At 44.7% G+C, this 26,466-nt stretch overlaps 1 protein-coding gene across 3 annotated transcripts in view; it reads right to left on the reverse strand.

Annotated features, from left to right (window-relative positions):
- The window catches only part of GNE (glucosamine (UDP-N-acetyl)-2-epimerase/N-acetylmannosamine kinase), a 320,201-nt gene that overhangs the window by 114,523 nt on the left and 179,212 nt on the right, over positions 1 to 26,466 (reverse strand). For all 3 annotated transcript variants that reach the window (XM_029602629.1, XM_029602641.1, XM_029602639.1), the window contains one exon: positions 16,186 to 16,273. In XM_029602629.1, the coding sequence (XP_029458489.1) occupies positions 16,186 to 16,273 (88 nt within the window). The remainder of the gene's footprint in view (positions 1 to 16,185; positions 16,274 to 26,466) is intronic.

The following is a 26,466-nucleotide window of genomic DNA, read 5'->3' on the forward strand; positions in this document are numbered from 1 at the left end:
GCAGAACCAGGGGTCACGATTTGAAGCTCCAGGGAGGAAGATTCAGAACCAATGTCAGGAAGTATTTCTTCACGGAGAGGGTGGTGGATGCCTGGAATGCCCTTCCGGAGGAAGTGGTGAAGACCAGAACTGTGAGGGACTTCAAAGGGGCGTGGGATAAACACTGTGGATCCATAAAGTCAAGAGACCGCCAATGTAGAGTGGGTGGCTCACCAGAACGATGGCTACTGCCCGGAGACAATACCCTTATTAAATAAACATACAGATGCTTACTGTGACTCCAACATCGCTCTAAGCTTCAACGGCAAGAGGAAATGTGGAAAAAAGGATTTGCTATCACAAAGAGGGGAGTAGCTGGCTTGTTACGGCGGTTACTACCCCAAACCAAATAAGCCTAATACTTCACTTTCCAAGCATATACAGCATAGTTCTCTGCTTCAACGGCAGGGGAGAAGAAAAGAGGGTTCGCACTCACAAAGCGGGGAGTAGCTGGCTTATTACGGCGGTTACTACCCCAAACCAAATGTGCCTGATACTTCGCTTTCGATGCATATCCAGCATGGCTCTCTGCTTCATGGCATGGGAGAGGCTGATACATCAAGCATTTCCAGCATAGCTCTCTGCTTCAACAGCAGGGGAATAAGAAAAGCTGAGGCTTCACGCATATCCAGAATAGCTTCAACTGCAGGGGAGAAGAAAAAAAAAAAAAAAAGGATTCGCACTCACAAAGCAGGGAGTAGCTGGCTTGTTACGGCGGTTACTACCCTAAACCAAAAGGGCCTGATACTTCACTTTCAATGCATAGCCAGCATGGCTCTCCGCTTCAACGGCAGGAGAGAAGAAAAACAACCAATAGGGGCTGTATGACATAGTCTGGGTAAAGGGAATAAACATGGGTGTAGCTTGCTTATTGCAGCAGTTACTACCCCTACTACCCCTAACTAATCAAGCTAGGTATTTCACTTGGATGCAGCTCCATCACTGCTCTCTACATTAATGGTGGGGGTGGAAGGGAAATAGAACCAAGAGTTAAGAGAAAATGATAAGTATGAGAGAAAAAAATGTGTGAAGCTTGCTGGGCAGACTAGATGGGCCATTTGGTCTTCTTCTGCCGTCATTTCTATGTTTCTATATAGGAGACCGTGAAGGCTCAGCAGGACAAGTTGGCGTTGATGACTTAGGCTGACATTGGTAGGTGCCACAACAGTGCGAATATCGATGGCTCCGGTGTTAGTAGATTCCGGAAGGCATCGATGACAGCCTGACAGACGAGGACGTCCAGCTCCTCCCCAAAAGCTGGTATAGGTAGCGCAGCTACAGGGGGAGACAGGCTAGGCGTTACTGGCACTCCCACATGAATCTGTGATGGCTCAGTACCCGGCACCAGTGTTGGTGGGGGGGTGCCTCGGGTGCAGAGGAGCATGGAGACTCTTGTACCCGAGTCTGCTTCGCAACTGGCTCAATGGACATTGATGCCAGTGCGGTATCAGTGCTGGCACCGAATGTGGAACCACGTCGGTGCCGGTGACTGTTTCCCTCGGTGCTCAGCCCGGTCACTCTCCAGCACCGAGGAAGATGCCACTGATGGCATCGGTGACGGACGGTCACCATGCAAGTGGCGATGATTCCCATGGTGCTCGGCCTGGTCATTCTCCAGCACCGAGGAACGTGCCCTTGCTGTCTCGGATGGCATTGGTGATGAACCGTCACCGTGCCTCTACTGCTCTTGGCATTGTTTGTCATCCAAGGATTACAACGGGCACTGGTTTAGAACCCGAAGTATGGAGCATTTTCTTTAGTCGAGGGTATCGACAGGGGCCCTGGTGGCAATGGGAACCATGGACGTCCCAATCCCTCTATTCCCGATGGACCAGGTGGAGGTTTGCAGCATGGACACTCACGGGTATCGTGGGGCGGACTGAGGGTGAAAAGAAGGCCACAATTCGGTTGGTAACCCAGGGGAACCTTTAATGAGGTGAAAGGAACCTCACCGAGCATTGATGAAATGTACGCGAAGTGAGACCCGTGTAAGGAAATTATTTGTGAAGTAAAACTTCAGGTGTTTCCATGAGGAAAGGTTGTGAGAAAAATCTCAGACAGCTCCTAAACGTGAGGCAAACTGCATCGCGGAAAAAAAGAGACTGAAGGGAGACCCTTGTGGACACAGGGATCATGGCATGCTGGGCATGCTCAGTATGCCAGTCAAAGTTTCTACAAACTTTGACAGAAATGTTTTCCGTGTTAGGGCTCCGTCCAGTGATGTCACCCATATGTGAGGACTACCATCCTGGTTGCGCTGGGAGAAAGAAATTGGCCCTCAGGTCTAAAACTTTCTGTCTAAGTTGCAAACTGTTTCCTACTAAGCTGGGTAATACGAGAAACATCACAAAAACCTGAACTATGTATCCACAAAAACTAATATTCTTGTTTTTACAGGTCTTCTGAAAAATAGAATCCCTGCTCTGCTGAGAACAAAAGGAAACTAGTAATGTTGCTCCAACAGGAATATTATCTATGGATGACTCCAAGAAGTCTGATAGCAGAGGACTCTCCATCACCAAAGTATCTAGTCCCCTATCTAAACGAGCACTATTTTCCTATATTTGGATACATAGACAATTTTTTAACAAACTAGGAATTTTATCATTAGGAAAAAGTAATATTTCAATTAGATATTTTTTAAATTTATAGACTGAATCTAGAAACTGGGAAATTCAAGAGCCCTAAACTGATTTTCCAAGTCTCTGATTATGCAACTGCAAATTATCTTTAATTTGAGCCATCCCAGTGGCTTGTCAGGTAGATACTTAAGAGCTCATAATAACAATTAAATTACAAACTAAATCCAATCTCACTTCATGCTCTTGCAATTTACAATTGGTATCTTCCATTAATCCACTAAGATGAGACACAGCAGAAGACATAACTTTCTCTACTCTATTATTCAGTCTCCAAATATCAATAAAAGCAATGTCAGATATATCATTAGGAAGCAACACAGCTAGTAATTGAGCTCTTGATTTAGAGTCTGCCTTATCACAAGAGGAAAAAGAGAAAGCACTGCTCACCGTGGAAATCAGAGAAGTTACAGCTGGAGGAGTCAGTCTCCCCAACTGAATTTAAGAAGCGGAAACACAAGGCATGACTAATCCAGCAGACTGAGTTGCAGGATTAGTCATGCTGCTTTTAAAACGAGGGGAGCAAGTTCTTTCCCAGAATAACTGGGAATGACTGTTGTACCCTCTGCCATCAGAAGCTGTGAAGGCAATGGACTCACCCCAGGGCTTAAGGAGGTTCCCGAAGAACTGGAAGTCACCTCATTCACCCCCTGTTGGAGCAGATACCAACATTGGCTGGACACAACAGTCTACTGGACCACTAAGAGAAGGAGTGATATACCTCTTGCCTTTCCTCTTTCTTTTTCCACTTTCTCCAAGGGGCGTGCCTCTTTGGTACGTGGCTTCGGCTGCGTGCCACAGCCCCATTGTTTAAATAGGCTGCAGTCCCTCAGGTGACATCTTAGTTAACACAGAAACATAGAAATGATGGCAGAAAAAGACCAATCGGCCCATTCAGTCTGCCCAGCAAGCTTCGACTTATTGTCCCATACTTATCTGTTTCACCAACCACCAACTTCAGGGCTCTTGTTGGTAACCATTTGATTCAAATTTCCTGCCATCTCCTGTCATTGATGCAGAGAGTAATGTTGGAGTTGCATCAAAGGTGAGCATAAGGCTTATGTGTAAGGGTTGTAACCGCCGCATCAAGCAAGCTACCCTGATGCTTGTTCACCCAGACTTCACAGATCGATGCCTTGTTGGATGATGTCTGAATGCAAATCCTGTTTTCCTCACTTCCCCCTACCGTTGAAGCAGATAGCAACGCTGTGTATGTATTCAAAGTGATGTATCAGGCTTAACTGGTTTAGGGTATAACTGCTACCTCCATGATTGTTTACCCAGATTGTGAAGTTCAGTCCTTGTTGGTTGTTGCCTGAATATAAATCCTGTTTCTACATTTTTCCCCCTGCCGTAGAAGCAGAGAGCAGCACTGTATATGTATTCAAAGTGATGTATCAGGCTTAATTGGTTTAGGGTAGTAACCGCCGTAATAAGCAAGCTACCCCCACGCTTATTTATTTACCCAGATTATGAAGTTTAGTCCTTGTTGGTTGTTGTCTGAATGCTAATCATCTTTTCCACATTACCCCCTGCCGTAGAAGCAGAGAGTAACGCTGTGTATGCATTCAAGTGATGTATCAGGCTTATTTGGTTTAGAGTAGTAACCACCGAAATAAGCAAGCTAACCTCACGTTTATTTATTTACCCAGATTGTGTAAGTTCAGACATTTTTGGTTGTTATCTGAATGCAAATCCTCTTTTCCACATTTCCCTTTGCCGTTGAAGCAGAGAGCAATGTTGGGGTTGCAATAACTGTGCAAGGGATTTTTTTGAGTAAGGGTAGTAATCACCAGGTAGTAAACACTCCAGCAAGCCACCCCCCATGGCTCTACTCTTCATTCCCATTCTCTAGCCTTTATGGATCCACAGTGTTTATCCCACACCGCTTTGAAATCTTTCACAGTTTTAGTCTTCACCACTTCCTCCGGAAGGGCATTCCAGGCATCCACCACCCTCTCCGTGAAGAAATACTTCCTGACATTGGTTCTGAGTCTTCCTCCCTGGAGCTTCAAATCGTGACCCCTAGTTCTATTGATTTTTTTCCATTGTAAAAGATTTGACGTTGACCATGAATTGTTAAAACATTTCAGATATCTGAAAGTCTGTATCATATCTCCTCTGCTCCTCCTCTCCTCCAGGGTGTACATATTTAGGTTCTTTAATCTTTCCTCATAAGTCATTTTATGAAGACCATCCTCCTTTTTGGTCGCCCTTCCCTGGTTAAGGTGGAGCCCATCCCTTCGGAAGAGACTCCCCCCTTCCCCAAAAGGTTCCCCAGTTCCTAACAAAACTGAATCCACAAGGGCAACCATTTCTGCAGCACTCCACCAATCAGGACTTTATGGTAGTGTGGCCAGATGAAAGCCACTCCTCAGTAAAAAGCACATGACAGCCTGCTTGGAGTTTGCCAAAAGAAACTTAAAGGACTCTCAGAGCATGAGAAACAAGATTCCCTGGTCTGACAAAACCAATATTGAATTATTTAGCCTGAATACCAAGCATCATGAAACCAGACACCACTCACCTAGCAAATATCATCCCTATGGTGAAGCATGGTGGTGGCAAAATCATGCTGTGGGGATGTTTTCCAGCTGCAGGAACTGGGAGACTAGTCAGGATTGAGGGAAAGATGAACGGAGCAGAGAGATTCTTAATGAAAACCTGCTCGAGACCGTTCTGGATTTCAGACTGGGGCGATGATTCACCTTCCTCAAAACAACCCTAAGCACACAGCCAAGGCAACACTGAAATGGCTTTGGCACAAGTCTGTTAATGTACCTGAGTGGCCCAGCCAGAGCCCAGACTTGAACCCGATCGAACATTTCTGAAGGGACCAGAAAATAGCTGTGCATTGATGCTCCCCACCCAACCTGAGAGCTTGAGAAGATCTGCAGAGAAGAATGGGAGAAAATCCCCAAATCCAAATGTGCCAAGATTGTAGCATGATACCCAAGAAAACTTGAGGCTATAATCACTGCAAAAGATGCTTCAACCAAGTACAGAGTAAAGGGTCTGAATACTTATGTAAATGTAATATTTCAGGTTTTTGTTTTGGGGTTTGTTTTTTTTTTTAATTTCTACAAACCTGATTTCACTTTAAAATTATAGAGTAACGTGTGCAGATTGATGAGGGAAAAAGTGCATATTATCCATTTTAGAATAAGGCTCTAACGTAACAAAATGTGGAAAAAGTGAAAGGGTCTGAATACACTGTACCTTATGTTCTTAACTGTAGTGACTGTATCACATGGATGGTACTCTGGCTGGATTTGGCTGTTCTTGCCTAATATTTGCTCTTGACCAATCATCCAGAAAATAAAATACATGAACCTCCGATCTATGTAGATACACCACAATAACTGCAACACATTTTGTGGAAACCTGGATGCTGACATTAGGCCAAAAAGCAATATGTGGAACAGAAGGTGCTGTCTCTTTATTATAAATCTAAGATACCTACTGTGACTTGGCCATCTCTCTATGTGGGATAAATGCTTCCTATAGATCCAGAGAAAGAAGCCAGTCTCTCTTGTTCAGAAGAGGAATTAAAAGCCCAGAGTAACCATCTTGAACAATTCTTTTTTCTTCAATTGGTATTTTGGGGACCAGGAATACTTGAAATTAAATTCCTGCCCTCTCTCCTGCAGTGGGATAGGATTTATCATTCTAGATTCAATCAAAAACCCATTCCAGTTTATGAGTAGGTAGCTGCATGAGCTGCTTTGGTCTTGATAAAAATGCCTCAGCAATGACTTGTTCCTGCTGTCTAGTGAGAGTAGGGCCTGAGAAGCTATTCTTTTGAGGGAAAAACTGCTTCCAAGCTTGACTACTATGAAACCTCTGAGAAGTTCAAAATGGTGGAACTGGATAAGATCAGAAGCATAGCATGGTGGTCTGTCATGAGCTTCATTGCTTCCTTGACCTTATCCTCCACTTCAAGGCAATTCTTCAAATCTTTCCTGCATATGATGCTATGGGCATTAATAGCCATGGTAGACATGCTAAGTGTAGTTTCAAAAGCATCATGTTTGCTTCTCACACCCTTCACTGGTCTCCATCAGGTGATAGAACTCTACTCATTTCTTCTGAGAGAGAAACATTGAATTCATGGGCCCCTTCCAGTATTGTATGCAAGTACTGCAAAATATTTATGGTTTCTAAAAAGCTATATAGGATTGTAACAGCATCCTGATAGTTCTACCCAAAAAGATACAGATTCTGACAGTCACATCCAGGAGGTATTGGATCTTTTCAAGGTGGTTTTGGATATTTTAAAGTTTGATTTAATTATCACTCTGTTGAGAGCAACGCTTGTGGGAATAGTGGCCCTTGGTGCTGTGGTGTGATTAGCGCTGCCTAGTGAGAAAGCTACTAGGCCCATACCGACAGCTGGCGGAGAATTCCTGTGATGGGTCTGGATAGAGCTTCACCTATGCCAGCTGCCTCCCCTGCAGGTTGAGCCCTTGAGTTCTGGTGGCTGGCTGGTCTTGGGTGACTCCCTAGGGCAGTCCAGATGCAAGAGTCCAAAGCCAAAAGAAAGTCAAGGCAGGCAGATGATGTTAGGTTGGGTCAAAAGCAGAAAGTCAGGTCCAGGCAGCGATCAAGGAAGGGTCAGAATCCGGGAAGTCAAGCCAAGGGGGGGGAACAGAAAGGAACAAGGAACTGGGCAGAAAAGACAAGGTATGAACAAGACAGGAGCACAGGAAGAAGATGCAGTAAGTAGCAACATGCACTGGGACACAAAGAACACCATGGGACTTGGTGAGGCACTGGTGCAGCGTTCAGAAGAGCCTTAAGTATTACATGGTCCATGACATCAAAGGGACCATGGCTGTCTTCCCGCTATGGCCCCTTTAAGAGTGGAGGCTTCAGGCACACGCACCTAAGGAGAGCCAGCAGAGAGAAGAGTCCAGGAGCAATCATGCTACGAAGAAGAAAGAGAGAGCGATGACTGTGCGCATGAAAGGCTTTGGGTAGCATCGGAGGAGAGTGTGGAGGTCTGTGGGAGCGTCCTGCGAACCGCCAACCATGCCAACCCCCCTCCCCTGTCTTCTGAGTTTGGGCTTCCTGGGGAATTTCTGATGAAATATATGTGTACTAGCTGGGGAACTTGGAGGTTGGTGCCTAGCTCCCAAGAGTTCTCCTCCAGACCATAACCTTTACAGGTGATGAGGTATTGTAGTTGGTTACGAAATCCACAGAAATCCAGGATCTCCTGTACTTCATACTGTGTCTTCTTCTGTACCTTTCTCAGGAGTCTGAAGTGGTAGCCCACCAGGCCAAGAGAAGGTTGCCGAGTAATGAGATGTGGAAAACGTCATGCACCCCAAGAAATGCAGGTAACCGGAATTTATAAGCTACAGGTCCTGGTTTAACAAACCACAGGAAATGGGCTAATAAAGTGTGGTGCAAACTTCAGGGAGGTAATTTTCAACCAGAAATTTTTGGTGCTCAGCCAAACTCGAGTTACTGAGTGTAGAGGGGGCACTGGGCGATATCTTTATCAGCTTGTCTTGAAGCACTTGGCCCCTTGGTCCAGTAGACAGTGGGTGTTCAACCATAGTTCTGTAAGCTCTTGGCCCCTTAATGTAGCTGTTGGGCAACCATCCAAGGTGGGAAGGGGCTTAAGTATCTGTGGGTGGCATCCAAAGCTGATGTGAAAAGGGTATGAAACTGTAGAGCTGTTGACATGATTGTTGTGAGCAAACTCAGCCCATGGGAACAGGGAAGCCCAATTGTCCTCCCTTTGATTTACATCGGCTTGGAGGAATGCCTTGAGCCCCTGATTCACCTGCTTGTTTGACCGTTGCTTTGGGGTGATAGGCAGAGGTGAAGTCTAGTGTGATACCAAACTTCTGACATAAGCCTCTCCAATAATGGGCGGTAAATTGAACCCCTTGGTCTGAGAGGATGTGGCAGGGCAGTCCATGGAGATGAAAGATACATTGTACAAAGTTTGCCCAACTCTGGTGTGGATGGAAGGCAAGAGAAATGAAATGCGCGATCTTTGAAAATCTATCCACAACCATCCATGTTGTGGCATTGCCACCAGAGAGGGGGGGGTTATTGACAAAACATGTTGCCACATGAGTCCAAAATTCCATGGGGGCTGGCAGCAGCTTTAACAACCCCCACAGCCGTGCTCTGACACTCTTATGCACGGCACACGTAGGGCATGAACGTCAATCTTTATCTGAGGCCAACAGTAGTGATGCACAGTTAATTCCAATGTTCAGGTGATGCCAGGGTGAATGGATAGACGAGAATCATATCGCCATTCAAGAACTACTATCTTCCTGGGAGAAACAGTGAAAGTGGCAGGATTCAGAATATTGACCAGGTCAATGATGTGTTGTGGAAGTTCCAAGGTTCCTCCAGCATCGAAGGATCAGAAGAGAGCATCCACTCAACTGTTCTTGTTAACCGGCCGATACCATAACTCAAAGTCAAATTGATTGAAAAATAAAGACCAGTGGGCTTGCACCAATCATTCCAGGTTTTTGTGGTCACAGGGTGCTTGGCTCCTTCCAAGGCCAGCTTGACTGCTAGCACCTCATGGTCTCCTATGGTATAGTTCCTCTCTGCAGGGGAGAATTTCGAGCAGGTCACAAATGTGTTATTATGATTATGCTGCAGGTGGATGCATCTACCTCAAGGATGAAAGGTTTGGTGGGATCCAGGTGTTGTAGATACAGATCCTGGGTGAACTCCACTGAGTCATTCAAAGGCTTGAATGGCAGCTGTGGTCCAGCTGTTTGTATCTGATCCTTTTAGTCAAGGCTGTGAGAGGGGCCACTAAAAAGGATATATTGCCTATAGTAATTGACAAAGCTCAAGAAACATTATAGTGCCTTGAGGTCCACTGTTTGGGGCCACTTCATGATGGCCTTTAGTTTATCTGGGTCCCTGGCAGGAGATAATATAATCCCAGAAAGGGAAGTTCATCTCGTTCAAAGGTGCACTTCTCCAACTTTGCATAGAGGTAATGTTTGGGGAACCTTTGGAGGACCTGCTTAACATGACCCTCATGTTCCATCAATGACTTAGTTTTCTCTAAGATGTCACCCAGGTAGACTATCACAGGGGAGTAGAGCATATCCCGGAATATCTCATTGACCATGAATTGAAATACTGCAGGGGCATTACATAACCCGAAGCGCATTACTAGATATTTGTAGTGTCCATCACAAATGTTAAAGGCAGTTTTCCATTCATCAGTCTCACAAATTCTAATTAAATTGTATGCTACCCAGAGGTCCAATTTAATAAAGATCTGCATGCCCCCGAAGGCAATCAAAGAGTTTGGAGATGAAAGGGAGAGGATAGCGATTCTTCCTGGCAATTGAGTTAAAATCCCAGTAGTCTATACAGGGACAGAGAGACCAGTCCTTCTTCCCAACAAAGAAGCAGCCAGCCCTGGCCAGTTATGAAAAAGGGAGAATAAAGCCCTGTCCAAGTTCTTCACAACATATTTAGACATGGCCTCTGTTTCAGGGGCAGATAGGAGTACACTCAGTCTCTGGGCAGAAGTTTATCTGGGAGTAAGTCTATGGTGCAGTCACAGGCACAGTCGAGCAGTAATATCTCCGCCTGCTGTTGCTGAACATAGAGTAGGCCGAATACTGAAAAGGTTCACCTGGGCATTTTGGCTACAGTTGCTTGGCTCAGGGGGGATCCCCACCAGAAGATTTCCAGGGTACCCCAGTTGATATAGTGTTGGTGCTGCCTCATCCAGTGGAGGCCCAAGATGACACTGTTGATTGCTCCCGGTAGGATATATAGGTGGATTTAATCCTGATGGAGCAGGCCTGTTTGCAACGGCAGTAGCCTAGTGACGTGGGTAATACAGCACAACAAAGGCTCTCCAGTGACTGAAGAGACGTTGTGCGCCATTTCCAAAGGGCTGGTGAGGATCCCATGCCAATGTACTAATTCCTCGGCTATGAATTTTCTGGCTGCACCAGTATCCAGAAAGGCTTGAAAGTGACTGGAACAAGGATTTGGGGAGAGGGATTAGAACGACCTAGGGTGGCCATCTCTACCAATCCTAGGTCCTGGTGTTTCCCACCTTGGCAGGGCAGCATGCTGCAAAGTATCCCTGATCCGTATGGTAGAGGCACAGGTTCAAATGCCTTATCTGCTTTTCCTCCGAGGTATCACTCTACTTGAATGGGAGAGGAGTCCAACCATGTCCAAGCAGCGAAGCAGCAAGAGGAAGCATCGTCTGTACTGCGACAGGCTTGGGGCAGCATCAGAGGCGACTGCGGCAGTCTGCAGGAGCATCCCGTGAAGCGCCAGTCATGAAGGATTCAACAACTAGGGCTTGCTGAATCCTTCAGCTACCTGAACACAATACTTTGTGTCTGCCTTCTCGCTAACAAAGTATGTTATGGGGGGAGAGAGAGAGAAATCAGCACAGGAGAACTGCTTGGATTACCTGGTGAAGTATTTCCTCATTTTGTTACCGACTGTGTCTCCTCTGTATACCGGGGGTAAGGGCGTGACCCTAGCCCCAATGGAGAGTGTCACACTGCTGATGACATCACGGGCTGGAAGGCCTTAAAAGAAACGCCCCCAGCAGCGAAAACATGGGGAGAGAGAGAAATCAGTGCAGGAGAACTGCTTGGAATACCTGGTGAAGTATTTCCTCATTTTCTTACCGACTGTGTCTCCTCTGTATACCAGGGGTAAGGGCGTAACCCTAGCCCCAACGGAGAGTGTCTTTTAAGGCTGGAAGGCCTTAAAAGAAACGCCCCCAGCAGCACGCATTCGACGCCGGCGCGTGGCTTAGCAGCAACTATTCATCTGGAAACACTACTAATTGCTTTGTAAAAGTTTCAAATAAGTGAGTAAATTGCTTTTTTTGTTTTCAACTCTTCCTGAATTTTTCCTCTCTCCCTCGACCAGGAGATTTAATAAACTCTCTCAGCGATAACATAAGAGTAGACTGAATTTGTTACCTATTGTTTAATATGCCTCATACAAAAAGAAATGCTCGGATTCGGGAGGCAATGACCTCGTCTCCCCTTCCTATACCATCTCAGCCTCAGATTGAATCCTTTTTTATGACGCCAGCTACAATGACGCCAGTAGAAAGTGCCGCTAGGGATGTCACTACAGAGCGAGAAGTGACACCAAGGGCAGAAGTCATCTCTCTTGAGTCCCGGTGCTCCTTGTACTCCTTCCCCTCCACTTATAAACTTAACAAATGTGATGAGAACCACCTCGCTTGATGAGGGTTCCAGTAATAATCCATCTATTGAAATGGGAAAGGAGGACCTTGCTGCAGGGGGTAAAGAGGATCAAAAGACTGAGTTTGACGTAATACTTCCTTCAATGGTACCAATTACCTTAGAAACCTTGTGGACAGCAATTAAATCATTGGAAATGGCAATAATAAAATTGACTCAGTCAACATCTGATCATCAAAAAAGAGTGTTGGATTTAGAAAATATAAATTCTTATAGTAAGAGTAAAGTAGATGAAAGTGTAAAACGACTAGATAAAGTAGAATCTTTGCAAATTAATTTTGTTAAAACTGAAATGGTAAATGTAAAGAAGTTAGAATATATCGAAAATACACTGAAATACTCCAACTTAAGGGTTATAAATTTTCCTATCCAAAAACCAATATCAGCTGAAGATATGTTTGTAGACTATTTACAGAATATATTAAAAATGCCCCAACAAGCAATACCTGCTTTTGCTAAGATATATTATATACCAACATGGGGGAAAACTGAGAATCAATTAGAAAATCCACAAGCAGAGGAAATAAATTTGACAGAGGTACTGGAAACTTCCGTGAGTACTGAGATTAAATCATGAATTACCCTTTTTGTACAATTTTTATTTCAATCTGAAAGGGATATAGTCTTAAAAATGTTTTTGAGACATCGAGGGGAGAAATTCTATGGACAGCAGATCTGGATATATCCAGACCTAGCGAGAAGTACCCAAATAAGAAGAAAAGAATTCTTAAGATTAAAATCTGATATTCTTGCTAGGGGAGCCAGGTTCATGTTAAGATATCCATGTAGATGTGAGATATATAAGGAACATAAATATGTATTTATGGAGGTCTCCGGTCTCCAGTCTTTTTTGGATGCTCACCCCATAGAAGCAGCTAAAGGATAGGAGTAAATGACAGATACTGGCTTATCTATAATATAAAACTGTTAAAATAAATAAAATTATCGCTGAGTATAAGAGGTAGGGGGAATAAAACCTCCCTAGATTTCCTATATTTCTTTTGTTTTCCTTGTTAAATTTGCTCAAATATAATATTTTCTCCTGGATTACCTTTGTATAATAGATATTGGTTAACTATATATGAATATAAGTAATGCCTATATATTTATGTTATCAATATATATGTATAATAATGTTATGTCATTATAATTGTGAAAACTCAAAGAAAAAAAAAGTATGTTATGTGGCATTTCCCATATCCTTCTCTATTCATCTTAGAAGAAAGGATGGATGGGTAACTGTGATCAATTCTTTAGGGGCATCCTGGTATTTGAGCAAACCAAGAAAAGTGAGCCTAGGACACCCCTAAACTGCAACTCAAAGAGGACTTTAGCCATACTCTTGCCAAAATTCAGGGAAACAAGGCATCTTCAGATACTAGCTTGCATTGATTGACAAGATGTCTGGGACTGCACCAACCATGTAGCTGAAGACCTCAATGCCTAAAACTCATCTCTTTTGGCTTCAAGAGAGGTTTCCCGCTGCAAACCCATTTGACTTGTCACAAATAGCAGAGGCAGACTTGAGTGCAGTACTGGCTTGCTTGACACCAAAAGGAAGAACAGTTCAATGCACCAAGAGATATCAATGTGCTTGGTACTGGGATCTCAATGAACTTGTTACGACAAGTGAACACTTTGATGATTCTCTTAACTTTTCCTCAAACTGCTGATTTCAATACCAGAATTGACTTCATAGGGGAATGAATGTCTTCCCTAGTTCTCTTGTGGTCACTGGTTGAAGATCTCTTCAGCACAGCCTGGCCAGCAGTGGTTGGTGCAGCTCTGTGGTCCTTGGGCTGAGCCTTCAATGACAGCTTTGAAGAGCTAAATTTTAGCTCACTAGTAAGGAAAGTATGAAGTCTCTCCTTCTAGGTCCAAATCACTCTAGAAGATATCTTCACACAATTGGCACATGTTGAGGCAACATGTGGGTACTCAGGACCCCTATTGCAGGCATGACTTGTGATGAAGAGCAGTGAAGAGACAGTGAAACATTTTTTTCATGTCACACAAGAAGTCATTATTCTTGTTCTAAGTTTTTTGATTAGCTTTATAAATACTCAAAGTATTCTATAGCATTTATGCTTCAGTTTTGTGCTTTGCTAGACAGGCAGATGTCGCAGAAGCAGAGATGCTAAGTAGAAAGGCTGAAAGGTTACTAGGCAACTATATAACAGAGTTATGTTTAGAAACACACCAAGGTCATGTTGGCACTGTAGCTAGTTGCAGGCCCATAGATAGCATTTACAATCAAAACTAGAGTGAATTTACATATAGAGCGAGAGCAAATTTACATACAGCCTTTTAGATTATTTATAATAGGCAAGTCACAGAAATATTTTGACAATTGTGTAACCCAGTTATTGGTTTAGGAGTTGGAAATGTAAATCCTATATAATACCTTATTATCAGTAAAATCATCTGAGAGAGCTTTGTGTCTTGTGTGGCACTCTGTCTCTGTCTCCATATGGTATGCCTTATTAGGTTAAGTTATAGCATTTAATCAAAAACTAGTTTTTATCCACAGCTGTTGGCTCTAAGTGTTTACTGAACCACAACAAAATGGTCTTGCTCCAGACACTCAGCAACTATATTACGTTCTGTAACTGATGTATGTTTACGCTCCTGACAGAACTTGAAGATGCTGGCTTATATCTTAGACATTTGAGAAAATCAATGAAGCAGAAAAAAAAAATTCCTTCCTCACAAACAGGCCGATACAGTAAAGTGCGGCCGCGGTTACCCAGCTTCTAACCCGCTTTCTACTCACAATTTGCCGCGTTAGTCCTACTTGCGATTCACTATCCCTTTTAACCCATCCTTACCGCCTCTTTAAATCTACGGGTAACCCTTTCCGCCCGCGGCACGTATATGAGATGTAAACGATCGGATTAGCTATTCCCTCCCATACAGTAACGCACACCCCGATTATCGCTTTTTAAACCTGCAGTTTTGCCGCGCGTTTAACCTGCTAATTTACCGCCTACCCCTACCCCTGCGTTAGTGTGGAGCATCAGGCAAGCCGAGACGAAATTTCATGGGCCTCGGAGCAGCCCCAGCCAGCCCCGCTTCACTGCCTGACCCCCTAACTCCCCGGGACAAGACCGAAGTGAATCGGGCAAACTTTCCGCCAGCCCCCGCTCACCTGCCCTGGCCGCATCCATCTCCCGCGCTGACAGCTCCGGAGCAGCCCCAGTCCTCTCCCCTCCTCCCGGGGACAGCTGGCGGCGAGAGCGGCTTCAGCAGCCCGGGGCAGATCGGGCGCTCCCCATGGCTCCCTATTTTCTAAAACGTAATGAGTGCACGCCGTGACCTCTGAAGTCGCAGGCCATGACCTGAGCGCCCGGCTGGACGTCCGAGGTCACGGCGTGCACTCATTACGTTTTAGAGAATAGGGAGCCATGGGGAGCGCCCGATCCGCCCCGGGCTCCTGAAGCCGCTCTCGCCGCCGGCTGTCCCCGGGAGGAGGGAAGAGAGGACTGGGGCTGCTCCAGAGCTGTCAGCGCGGGAGATGGACGCGGCCAGGGCAGGTGAGCGGGGGCTGGCGAAAAGTTTGGGGGGAGTTAGGGGGTCAGTCAGCCCTTCTCCTGTATCCACTTCCTGGTACCTGTCATTTCAAATGTCATTTGAAATGACAGGTACCAGCACACCCAGGATACTGTATAGGCGCTGTATAGCACCTATACAGTAAAATGGATTGCGCTTCCTGGACGCGAGTTGGACGCGGCTTGCATTTGCATGCCATTTAAATACAGTATCGAGCGGTATGTATTTCGAACTCTGCGTACGGCAAACGCGGGTGCGCCCGGCACTAACGCACCCCTTTCTACCGCACCTTACTGTATCGGCCCGAAAATTATTTCAAAATGATGAAAAAAATATGGCTGATGCAGCCATGCTGAAATAAAAAAAAAAGGCAAAGTGATTAAGTGAATGAATGAAGAAAAAACAAAAAAACTTTAAAATTGCCAAGAAATCTAACTAGGCAACCTAGGGATTTTAGGCAAAAAAAACAAAATAAAATTCAGAAGCAGATCAGCTTCTCAAGCTCTATGTGGCCACAGAAGAAAGAACGCATCTGAAGGTTTCCACAGGGAAAAAATGAACTGAAGGGAGCAGTGAGGTCACAAGCTGCATGGAAAGTACTGTGGACAGATAATAAAAGGCTTTTGTTTGTGACTCAGTGAACAGCTAGTCTTCAGAGAAACCTAGCTATGGAAATACTGCATTTACATCATGTTTATACATACCAGGGATAACGATTACCAAACTGCAGCTGCAGAGCGTGGATAATTTTGTTCTGGGTATCAGCATCACGAACATGAAGAACATTTTCACCTAAGGTATGAAAGTATTATTTTAGTCTAATTGTTCTAGTTCATGAAACATCATTATAATCAATTCATTATAGGACACCAAATTACCAATACATAAGTGGGGGACAGAAGTGTATAGAAAAATAGGAAATATTTTTCCTTGCATGCCTTAGGGCATAGCATGGATAGCTGTAAAACCTGAAGTGATCATCAAGATTGAAAAAGTGATGTGGCACAGAATTAAAACACTAAAAATGACTCAGGAAGAGAGAACCTAGAAAGAATATATTGGGAGAAGTAAAGCTATTGAGAATGAGGGAAGGAATTACAGATGGCAGAATGTGGGAGTTGTTGAATTCGATTATACTGACAGAAGTTTGTGGCATTCAAAGTGAAAGTCAAAGGAACCTTGAAAAATGCAAATAAGAAGTTTTTCAGAAAAATGCAGATAAGAGGTATAGAAAGAGAAGGATTAACATTTTTTGATTAGCCATGTCAAATGATGTGGAGAAAGTTTTAAAATTTAGAATGGAGCAAAATGAAGATCAGTGGGCTAATTGGGCTACTGGGGCAGTGTACATGGATTTAGCAAAATTACTTACCCACACCAGGTGTTCTCCATGGCTGCAGAACAAATCAGCCTTACAAATGGGCGATGTTATCCAACTGCACTGACAGAAAATAGTGCTCTCCTACTCAGAAAGACCAAGTGATCTTTCTGAGCATGCATGGGAGTTCTCGTGATGCTGCCATCGCACAAGCTACCTCATTCAACAAGAAGCTAATCTTCAATTTAGGTGAAGTGCGTGGGAATGTGTGGCTGATTTGTTCTGCTGTCCAGAGAGAACATCTGTTACAGGTATACAATTTCGCTTTCTCCATGGACAAGCAGGAACAAAACAGCCACACAAGTGGAGATTCCCAAGCAGAGGACCACATAAAAATGTCTTTTAATGCTAGAGAAATACAACCAGAAGAAAAGGAAGTTTAAATTGCCTCAAAACAAATTCTGTAGGACTGACTGACCAGGTGCTATGACTGTGAGAATCCCGGTTCAATTAGTAATGCTTAGTAAACATATGAATAATTTGACCATGTGGCAACCTTGCAAATGTCCTGATGCAATTTGGCTATAGCTGATGTGCATGAACCTTTTGCAGAAATTGAATTCCTATATCTGAACAGAAAAAAATACATTGTAAAAGCTAGGATCAGGTCTGCTTTTTAGCTAGACATCTCTCTATTTATATCATAAAAAAGAAATAACTGAGAAGATTTTCTGTAAGGTTTTGTTCTGTCTAGATAACAAATTAAGGCTCTTCTGCAATCCATAGTGCAAAGAGTTTGTTCAGCTAAGAAGGCTGGAAGATTAATTGATTTAAATGGAAATGAGAAACCACTTTAGATAAGAATTTTGGGCGAGTTCTCAAATAAATCTTTTGGGAAAAAATATGAGTATAGAGAGAATACACCTCTAGAGCTTGTAGTTCATTTACTTTGCAAATGGATGTCACTGCTACTTAAAATGAAAATTTCACATAAGCAATTTAATGTCAGTAGATACTAAAGGTTCAAAAGGCGGTTTTGTCAATTGAGTAGCAACCATATTAAGGTTCCATGTAACCAAAGGGATCTTGATCAGAGGCTTCAAATGATATAATCCCTTGCTAAATCTGGATTCTACAAGATGAAGCAATATAGGAAAGTCTTCCAAATGACAGCAGCATGCAGTAATTGCACTCAAATGAGTTCTTACTGAGTTGAAAAGGTGTAAGAGATATTGAAATAATGTTGATGTTTAGCATGAAAAGGGATCCTTGACAGAGGAACACCAACAGGATATTTTCCATTTGAAATTACATGAGAATCTGATGGCAGGCTTTTTAGATGCCAGTATTACTTCTTTAACTTCTGAAGAAAATAGCATGGCCATTACTATTCTTTCAATATCCATGTCTAAGTTAGGAGATTTGGAAATATAGGAAGATGGACACACTGCTAGCATTTAGAGCCATGGAAACCAGACATGTTGAGGCCAGAAAAGGGCAATGAGAAAGCAAAATTGCTTACCTTGTAATAGGTGTTATCCCAGGACAGCAGGATGTAGACCTCACATATGGGTGACGTCACTGACTGAGCCCTATCACAGAAACTTTCTGTCAAAGTTTCTAGAAACTTTTGACTGGCACCCTGAGCCCACTGAGCATGCCCAGCATGCCATAATATTCTCAGCCACAGGGGTCTCCCTTCAGTCTCGTATGCAGCAATAAGCGTTAGCAAAAATAAAATAATAAAACGTATCAGACCCAACACCGCGGGGTGGCGGGTGGGTTTCGTGAGGACTACATCCTGCTGTCCTGGGATAACACCTATTGCAAGGTAAGCAATTTTGCTTTATCCCAGGACAAGCAGGATGCTAGTCCTCACATATGGGTGATTAGCAAGCTATAGGCTGAATCAGTTTGTAATGGACCAACAGTGAAGAATTGTTGGAAAAATTGAAGCAGCCTGAAATCACAGCAGGTTGGATGTAGAAGGAGTTGGGATTATTCTGGAAACAGTTCTTTAAGACAGATTGTCCATAGGCTGAATCTTGTCGTCCTTCTTTGTCCAAACAGTAATGGGCTACGAAGGTGTGAAGAGAACTCCATGTCGCAGCTTTATATATGCCTCCCTGAGCTCCTGAGGCACCAATCAACGTGCGAGCTGCGTCCTTGCGGCGCCTGGGAGGTCGGCAAACAGCCCTTTAAATCAGGGCCAGTTACTGCGGCGCTGCGCGGCGGGCGTCGCACGCACGAAGGAGCGCGACCTAAGGGGCCCGCCCCTTAGTGCGCCCCTTCGTGCGTCCCCTTGGGTTCCTAACACCCTCACTACAACTCCGGAACTGAATCCTCAACAAAGATCCCCTCATCTACAGACACTACAGCTTCGCAACGGGACCCTTCCCTTCACGAGCTGCTCCTACTACTAGCAATCAACGCTGACTCTCGCCACTCGGTGAGCAACTCAAAGAACCCTATCTGTGCTTTGTACCTTTGCTGCTATACTCATGTGAATCACTGTATGTCATTGGCTGTACTGTATATCATTTGCTCCACCATACTACACCCTCTCCACAGCAACTCCCCTGTCACCCCCCATATCCCCCCACTACAACCCATTTGCTCCACCATACTACACCCTCTCCACAGCAACTCCCCTGTCACCCCCCATATCCCCCACAAGACTTATCACTAACACACGCAAACACGAACACATTACCCCTATCCAAAAAAACTCCCATCCTTAATGATCTACTCATTGACTGCACACCAGACATCTGCGCGGTCACTGAAACATGGCTCAAAGACTCTGACACCGTCCTCATAAACCAACTCTCCTCAACCTCCTATGACATCTTCCCCATCCACCGACCCAAAAAAAGGGGAGGACGACTCCTCCTAGCAGCCAAGAAACACTTAAACCTTAAACCTATCAGGATAACCGCCCCACCCAAACTCGAGATAGGCCTCTTTAGGACAGCTGCCCTGCAAATCTGTCTAGTCTACGCACCCCCTACCATCCTCGAGTCAAACCCTTCTCCCCTAATTGAATTTATTGTTGAATGGATAAAAACAGATACCCCCTCCATTATCCTCGGAGATTTTAATCTCCATGTTGATTCTCTCCCCCCCACTGCATCATGCGAAACTTCATACAATCCCTCCTTGCCATAGGCTTCCGACAAATAATAACATCTCCTACTCACAAAGCCGGTCATACGTTGGACCTGATGTTTATCAACTCTGACTTCCTTACCACTATCACTCCCACCAGTACCCCAGTGCCATGGTCTGACCACTGCCTCATAGAAGGCCGACTCTCCTCTAAAAGCCCCCTCCCAAACACCAACACCCCGCACACCACCATAATATCTAGAAAAGCCTGCCCCAGCAATGAACTAGCAGATGCATTATCATCTTCCCTACCAAGTCTAGACTGCTCAGACCCTGACTCAGCCTTAGCATCCTGGAATAGCCTTACAGAAGACATTGCCAACAAGCTATGCCCACTCTCCAAACGAGTCATAAATACCTCCTCAAAACCTTCAAAGCCCTGGTACACCCAAGAGCTAAAAACCCTCAAAAGCAATCTCAGACAAAAAGAAAGAAAATGGTGCAAGGACCCAACCCCGCAACACTCATCCAATTATAAAACAGCCCTACACAACTACAGACTCTCCACCCTCAAACACAAGCGAGACTTCTATGCAAAAAAAATTCATGACTACAAATTCAACCCCAAAATGCTTTTCTCCTATGTCGCAAGCCTCACCACTCCTATTCCCCCTACTATACCAGACAGTGAGGCTGCATCCAAATGTGAAGAACTGGCGAATTACTTCCAAAGTAAAATTTCCAACCTCCTCTCTAGATTTCCCCCCTCCAATATCTGCTCCCCCACCAACCCACCCCCTGTCCCCTCACCCTCTCATCCCACAATAGTCGCTCTTGACTTTACCTCCTCTAAAGAAATCTTAAGTCTCCTTCAAAAACTTAAGCCCGCCTCTCACCCCAACGACACCATCCCTACTAAAGCTCTAAAAGCCATCCCTAACATTATAGCCAGAGTCTTAGCAGATATTATTAACTGCTCCCTTGCCCATGGGATGGTCCCAGACTCACTCAAGCACGCAGTTGTCAAACCCCTCCTTAAGAAACCCTCCTTAGACCCAAAAGACCCCTCCAATTTCCGCCCAATCTCCAACCTCCCTTTTATTTCCAAGCTGATGGAAAAAGTTGTTAATTCTCAACTCATGGACTACCTCGAAAACCATGCAATCCTCCATGTTTCCCAATTTGGCTTCAGGAAACACTTCAATACCGAATCTCTACTCCTCTCCCTGTCCGACCATCTCCTCGGAGGCTTGGGCCAAGGCCACACCTACCTCCTTGCCCTCCTCGATATTTCGGCGGCGTTCGATACCATTAGCCATCTTCACCTCCTGACACGGCTAGAAAGCATTGGCATCTCAGGACTAGCCCTCGCCTGGTTCAAATCCTATCTCTCTAACAAAGTTCTCTGTTAAAATTGGAAACAACCTATCTGCCTCACACCCTTTACAACAAGGAGTCCCGCAAGGCTCATCTCTCTCTCTTCAACATCTACCTCACCCCTCTCTGCCAGCTCCTTTCCGACCTTAAGCTCAAGTTCTACCTCTACGCTGATGATGTTCAGATCATTATTCCCATCCACAACTCTATCTCTGAAGCCCTGGAGCACTGGGAAAACTGCCTTGCAGCCATCAACTCCCTCCTTACTAACCTTCACCTTGCCCTTAACACTAACAAAACTGAACTCCTACTCATCTCTTCGCAAACCCCCCCCCCCCCCTGTCTAATGACTCCAAACTCAACCTTCTCACAGCTCAACCATCAGTTAGAGACCTCGGAGTGCTTCTTGATCAAGAACTAAGCATGAAACCTTACATCAACTTCATTCTCAAAGCAGGTTTCTTTAAACTCCACGTTCTTAAAAAACTCAGACCCCTATTATACACCCAAGATCTCCGCACAGTGATCCAAGCCACCATCACTTCCAAACTAGATTACTGCAACGCACTCCTCCTAGGGCTCCCCATGTCTACGATAAAACCTCTCCAAATGTTGCAAAATGCTACCGCAAGACTTATCACTAACACACGCAAACACGAACACATTACCCCTATCCTCAAAGAGCTCCATTGGCTCCCCATCCTTTCCAGTATACACTACAAAACCCTGACCATAGTACTCAAGTCTATACACACCCACAATTCCAACTGGCTTGACTTTCCATTCAATGCCTCCCAATCCACTCGTACCACCAGATCCGCCAGCAAAGGTACCCTACACGTACCTTCCCTGAAAACAGCTCATTTCTCCTCCACCCGTGACCACGCCCTTTCCATTGCTGGTCCTGCCCTCTGGAACTCCCTTCCCGCCCACATGCGCCTCGAACCATGTATGATAAAATTTAAAAAGAAACTAAACACACTACTGTTCAACCAAGTTTACTCAGAATAGTTCCTCCCCCCTTCACCTTTCCTTACATCGCCCCATGGTGACCTCCCTCTCCTTATATTAAGGAGCTAATTACATTGTAAATTGTTTATTATTCTTGTTATGTTTTTTTAAGCTATTTTCCATTCTGCCCTTGGTTATCCCCCCCTCCCAGTTCTCCTTCCCTGTTGATATGTATTTTCAAACCTTTTGTTAAAATGTGAACCGGTATGATGTCCCCACTAATACCGGTATATAAAAGTTCCTAAATAAATAAATAAATAAATACTGAGGTTGACATTGCTCTTACTGAATGAGCTTTTACTCGCCCTTGGAGAGGAAGGCCTGCTTTTTCATAACAGAACTCTATACAATCTGCTAGCCAGTTGGAGAGAGTGTGTTTGCCCACTGGATTACCCGGTTTGTTTGGATCAAAAGAAACAAAGAGTTGAGTGGATTTCCTATGGACTGCAGTACGGTCTAAGTAGTATGCTAGCGCACGCTTACAGTTCAAGGTATGTAAAGCTCTCTCACCTTGGTGAGAATGAGGTCTTGGGAAGAATGTGGGCAAGTCTATGGATTGATTCAAACGGAAATCCGTAACTACTTTGGGAAGAAATTTTGGGTATGCACGGAGTACCACCCGGTCATGTAAGAATTTTGTATAGGGCGAGTATGTGACAAGTGCTTGTAACTCACTAACCCTTCTAGCAGATGTAATGGCTATGAGGAAGATAGTCTTCCATGTGAGAAATTTAAAATCGCAGGAATTCATGGGTTCAAAAGGAGAACACATGAGCCTTATTAGCACCAAATTAAGGCCCCATTCTGTAACTGGTGGCCGTATTTGTGGTTTAAGGTGAGTTAAACCTCTCATAAATCTACTGACAAGAGGTTGTATGGATATTGGTGCATCTCCCATCTTATTATGGAAAACCGAGATTGAACTTAAGTGTACTCTTACAGATGAGGTCTGGAGACCAGAGTCTGAAAGATGACAAATAGTCTAGCAAAGAAGGTGTGGGGCAGGAGAAAGGGTCAATGTCCTTTTGCGTGCACCACAAAGTAAACCTTTTCCATTTCGAAGAATAGTTCTTCCGTGTGGAAGGTTTACGTTAAGCTATAAGCACTTGAGAAACATTAGTGGAAAGATTGAGTGGTTGTAAAATCAAGTTTTCAACATCCATGCTGTTAGAGATAGGGATTGAAGGTTGGGATGGCGCAACCTGCCCTGATCTTGAGTTATGAGAGTAGGAGCTACACCCAGGCGAATTGGCTCTGAGATCGAGAGGTCGAGAAGTATGGGAAACCAATTTGTCGAAGCCAATGTGGGGCTATGAGTATCATGGACCCCTTGTCCTGTCGTAGCTTCACTAGAGTTTTGGTTATTAGCGGTATCGGAAGATATGCGTATAGAAGACCTGAGTTCCAAGGGCGAGCAAAAGCGTCCTTGGCTGGCTGGTGTTTCTGTTTGTGCAGAGAGCAGAACCTGTCCACCTTGTGATTCAGGTCTGATGCAAAGAGGTCTATTGTTGGTTGTCCCCAACATTGAATTATCCTGGTCGCTACTAAGGGATCCAGGGACCATTCGTGAGGTTGGAACTGATGACTGAGGCAACTACGTTGTGGATGCCCGCTAGATAAGTGGCCCGGAGAAACATGGAATGTGTCAGGGTCCAGTCCCAAGTCTATGCTGCTTCTTGACAAAGGAGATACGAGCCCGCACCTCCCTGTTTGTCTACTGTGGCTACTGTGTTGTCCGTTTGAATTAGAACAGTCTTGTGTGAAAGGCAGTCCTTGAACGCATGTAGAGCATAACGTATAGCTCGAAGTTCCAGGAAATTGATTTGAAATGTTGCTTCGAGTTTTGTCCAAGCACCCTGGGTTTGGAGATTGTCTATGTGAGCTCTCCAACCTAAGGTGGAAGTGTCTGTAGTTAAAGTTATCTGTGGAACTGGTTGTTGAAAGGGTAGGCCCTTGCACAAGTTGTCTCTGTTTGCCCACCAGATGAAAGTAGCTGGTGGGTTACTTGGATTGGAGACGACAGTGGTTGAATGGCTTGTATCCATTGTGATCTTAATGTCCATTGGGTTATTCTCATGGCTAATCTGGCCATAGGGGTGACATGAACTGTGGAGGCCATGTGACCTAGTAAAGTTAGAAACTGATGAGCTGTCGCTTGTTTCTGTGAGCATAGCAAGTTTGCTAATAAGGAGAGTGTTTTTGCCCGATCTTCGGGTAGAAAAGCTCTTAACAGGATGGTGTTCAATTCTGCTCAGATGAATTGAAGCAGGTGAGACGGGATGAGATGGGACTTTTGGTAATTGATGAGAAAACCCATCGAGTGTAGCAGAGTGATTGTTCGTTTGAGAGAAACAAGAGCTCCTTGTTGAGACTGACTTCTGATGAGCCAGTCATCCAGGTAAGAACATAAGAACATAAGAAAATGCCATACTGGGTCAGACCAAGGGTCCATCAAGCCCAGCATCCTGTTTCCAACAGTGGCCAATCCAGGCCATAAGAACCTGGCAAGTACCCAAAAAGTAAGTCTATTCCATGTAACCATTGCTAATGGCAGTGGCTATTCTCTAAGTGAACTTAATAGCAGGTAATGGACTTCTCCTCCAAGAACTTATCCAATCCTTTTTTAAACACAGCTATAATAACTGCACTAACCACATCCTCTGGCAACAAATTCCAGAGTTTAATTGTGCGTTGAGTAAAAAAGAACTTTCTCCGATTAGTTTTAAATGTGCCACATGCTAACTTCATGGAGTGCCCCCTAGTCTTTCTACTATCCGAAAGAGTAAATAACCAATTCACATCTACCCGTTCTAGACCTCTCATGATTTTAAACACCTCTATCATATCCCCCCCCTCAGTCGTCTCTTCTCCAAGCTGAAAAGTCCTAACCTCTTTAGTCTTTCCTCATAGGGGAGTTGTTCCATTCCCCTTATCATTTTGGTAACCCTTCTCTGTACCTTCTCCATCGCAATTATATCTTTTTTGAGATGCGGCGACCAGAATTGTACACAATATTCAAGGTGCGGTTTCATCATGGAGCGATACAGAGGCATTATGACATTTTCCGTTGTATTCACCATTCCCTTTCTAATGGGAAAGGGTATGGGAAAACGTGTACACTTTCTTTGTGTAAGTGAGCTGCTACTACTGCCAGGCATTTCGGGAATACTCTGGGTGCTGAGGCAAGCCCGAATGGTAGTACCCTGTATTGGAAATGCTGTTGACCCACAAGGAAATGCAGATATTTGCGATGAGGAGGGAATATTGGAATGTGAGCATAAGCGTCCTGTAGATCCAGAGAACAAAGCCAATCTCCTGTCTGAAGAAGGGGAAGCATGGTGCCTAGAGAGACCATCCTGAACTTTTCTTTCCGTAGAAATTTGTTGAGATTTCTGAGGTCTAGGATGGGACGTAGGCCTCCTGTTTTCTTTGGAATGAGGAAATAACGGGAGTAGAATCCTCTTCCCGCTGAGCCCGGGGTACCGGTTCTTTGGCTCTGGTTCTCAGAAGGGTGGATAATTCTGCTTGCAGATGAATGATGTGATTTTCGTTTAGCAAAAGAGGTTTTGGAGGAGAGTCTTTTGGAATTGATAGGAAATTGAGTTGATAACCTCATGATATTATTGAGAGTACCCACTGGTCTGTTGTCAACTGAAACCAATAGTTTTAGTAGAAAGAGACTCGACCTCCAACTGGTAAGTTTGGATTGGGATTGTGGAGATGGCTTTTGCTCTCTGGCGCCTGCCTCAAAAACCTGCAGCTGGTCCTGTCTGTGCTGGTGGCTGAGGCCTAGCGGTTCTAGGCTGCCTGGGCTGAGATCTTTGCTGTGGTCGAGAAGATCTACCCCTAGGTGCCAGTGGATAATACCTTCTCGGCCTATAATATGGCTTTCTGGTATCCTTTCTTGGTGGACGGTGGGACGCTGAAGAGGAAGAGTCTTGCGGGATCGCAGATAATTGATGCAGTGTCTCTGTGTGTTCTTTAAGTTGGGCCACTGCGTCCTGAACCTTGGACCCAAAAAGGTTGTCGCCCACGCAGGGCAAGTCTACCAATGCATCCTGTACCTTAGGCCTGAGGTCAGAGGCTTTTAACCAGGCCGAACGGCGTGCACTGATCCCCGAAGTTGCAACCCTTGAAGAGGTTTCGAAGCTGTTGTATGCAGCCCGGACCT

This window comes from Rhinatrema bivittatum, chromosome 1, assembly GCF_901001135.1.
Source record: "Rhinatrema bivittatum chromosome 1, aRhiBiv1.1, whole genome shotgun sequence".
NCBI lineage: Eukaryota > Metazoa > Chordata > Amphibia > Gymnophiona > Rhinatrematidae > Rhinatrema > Rhinatrema bivittatum.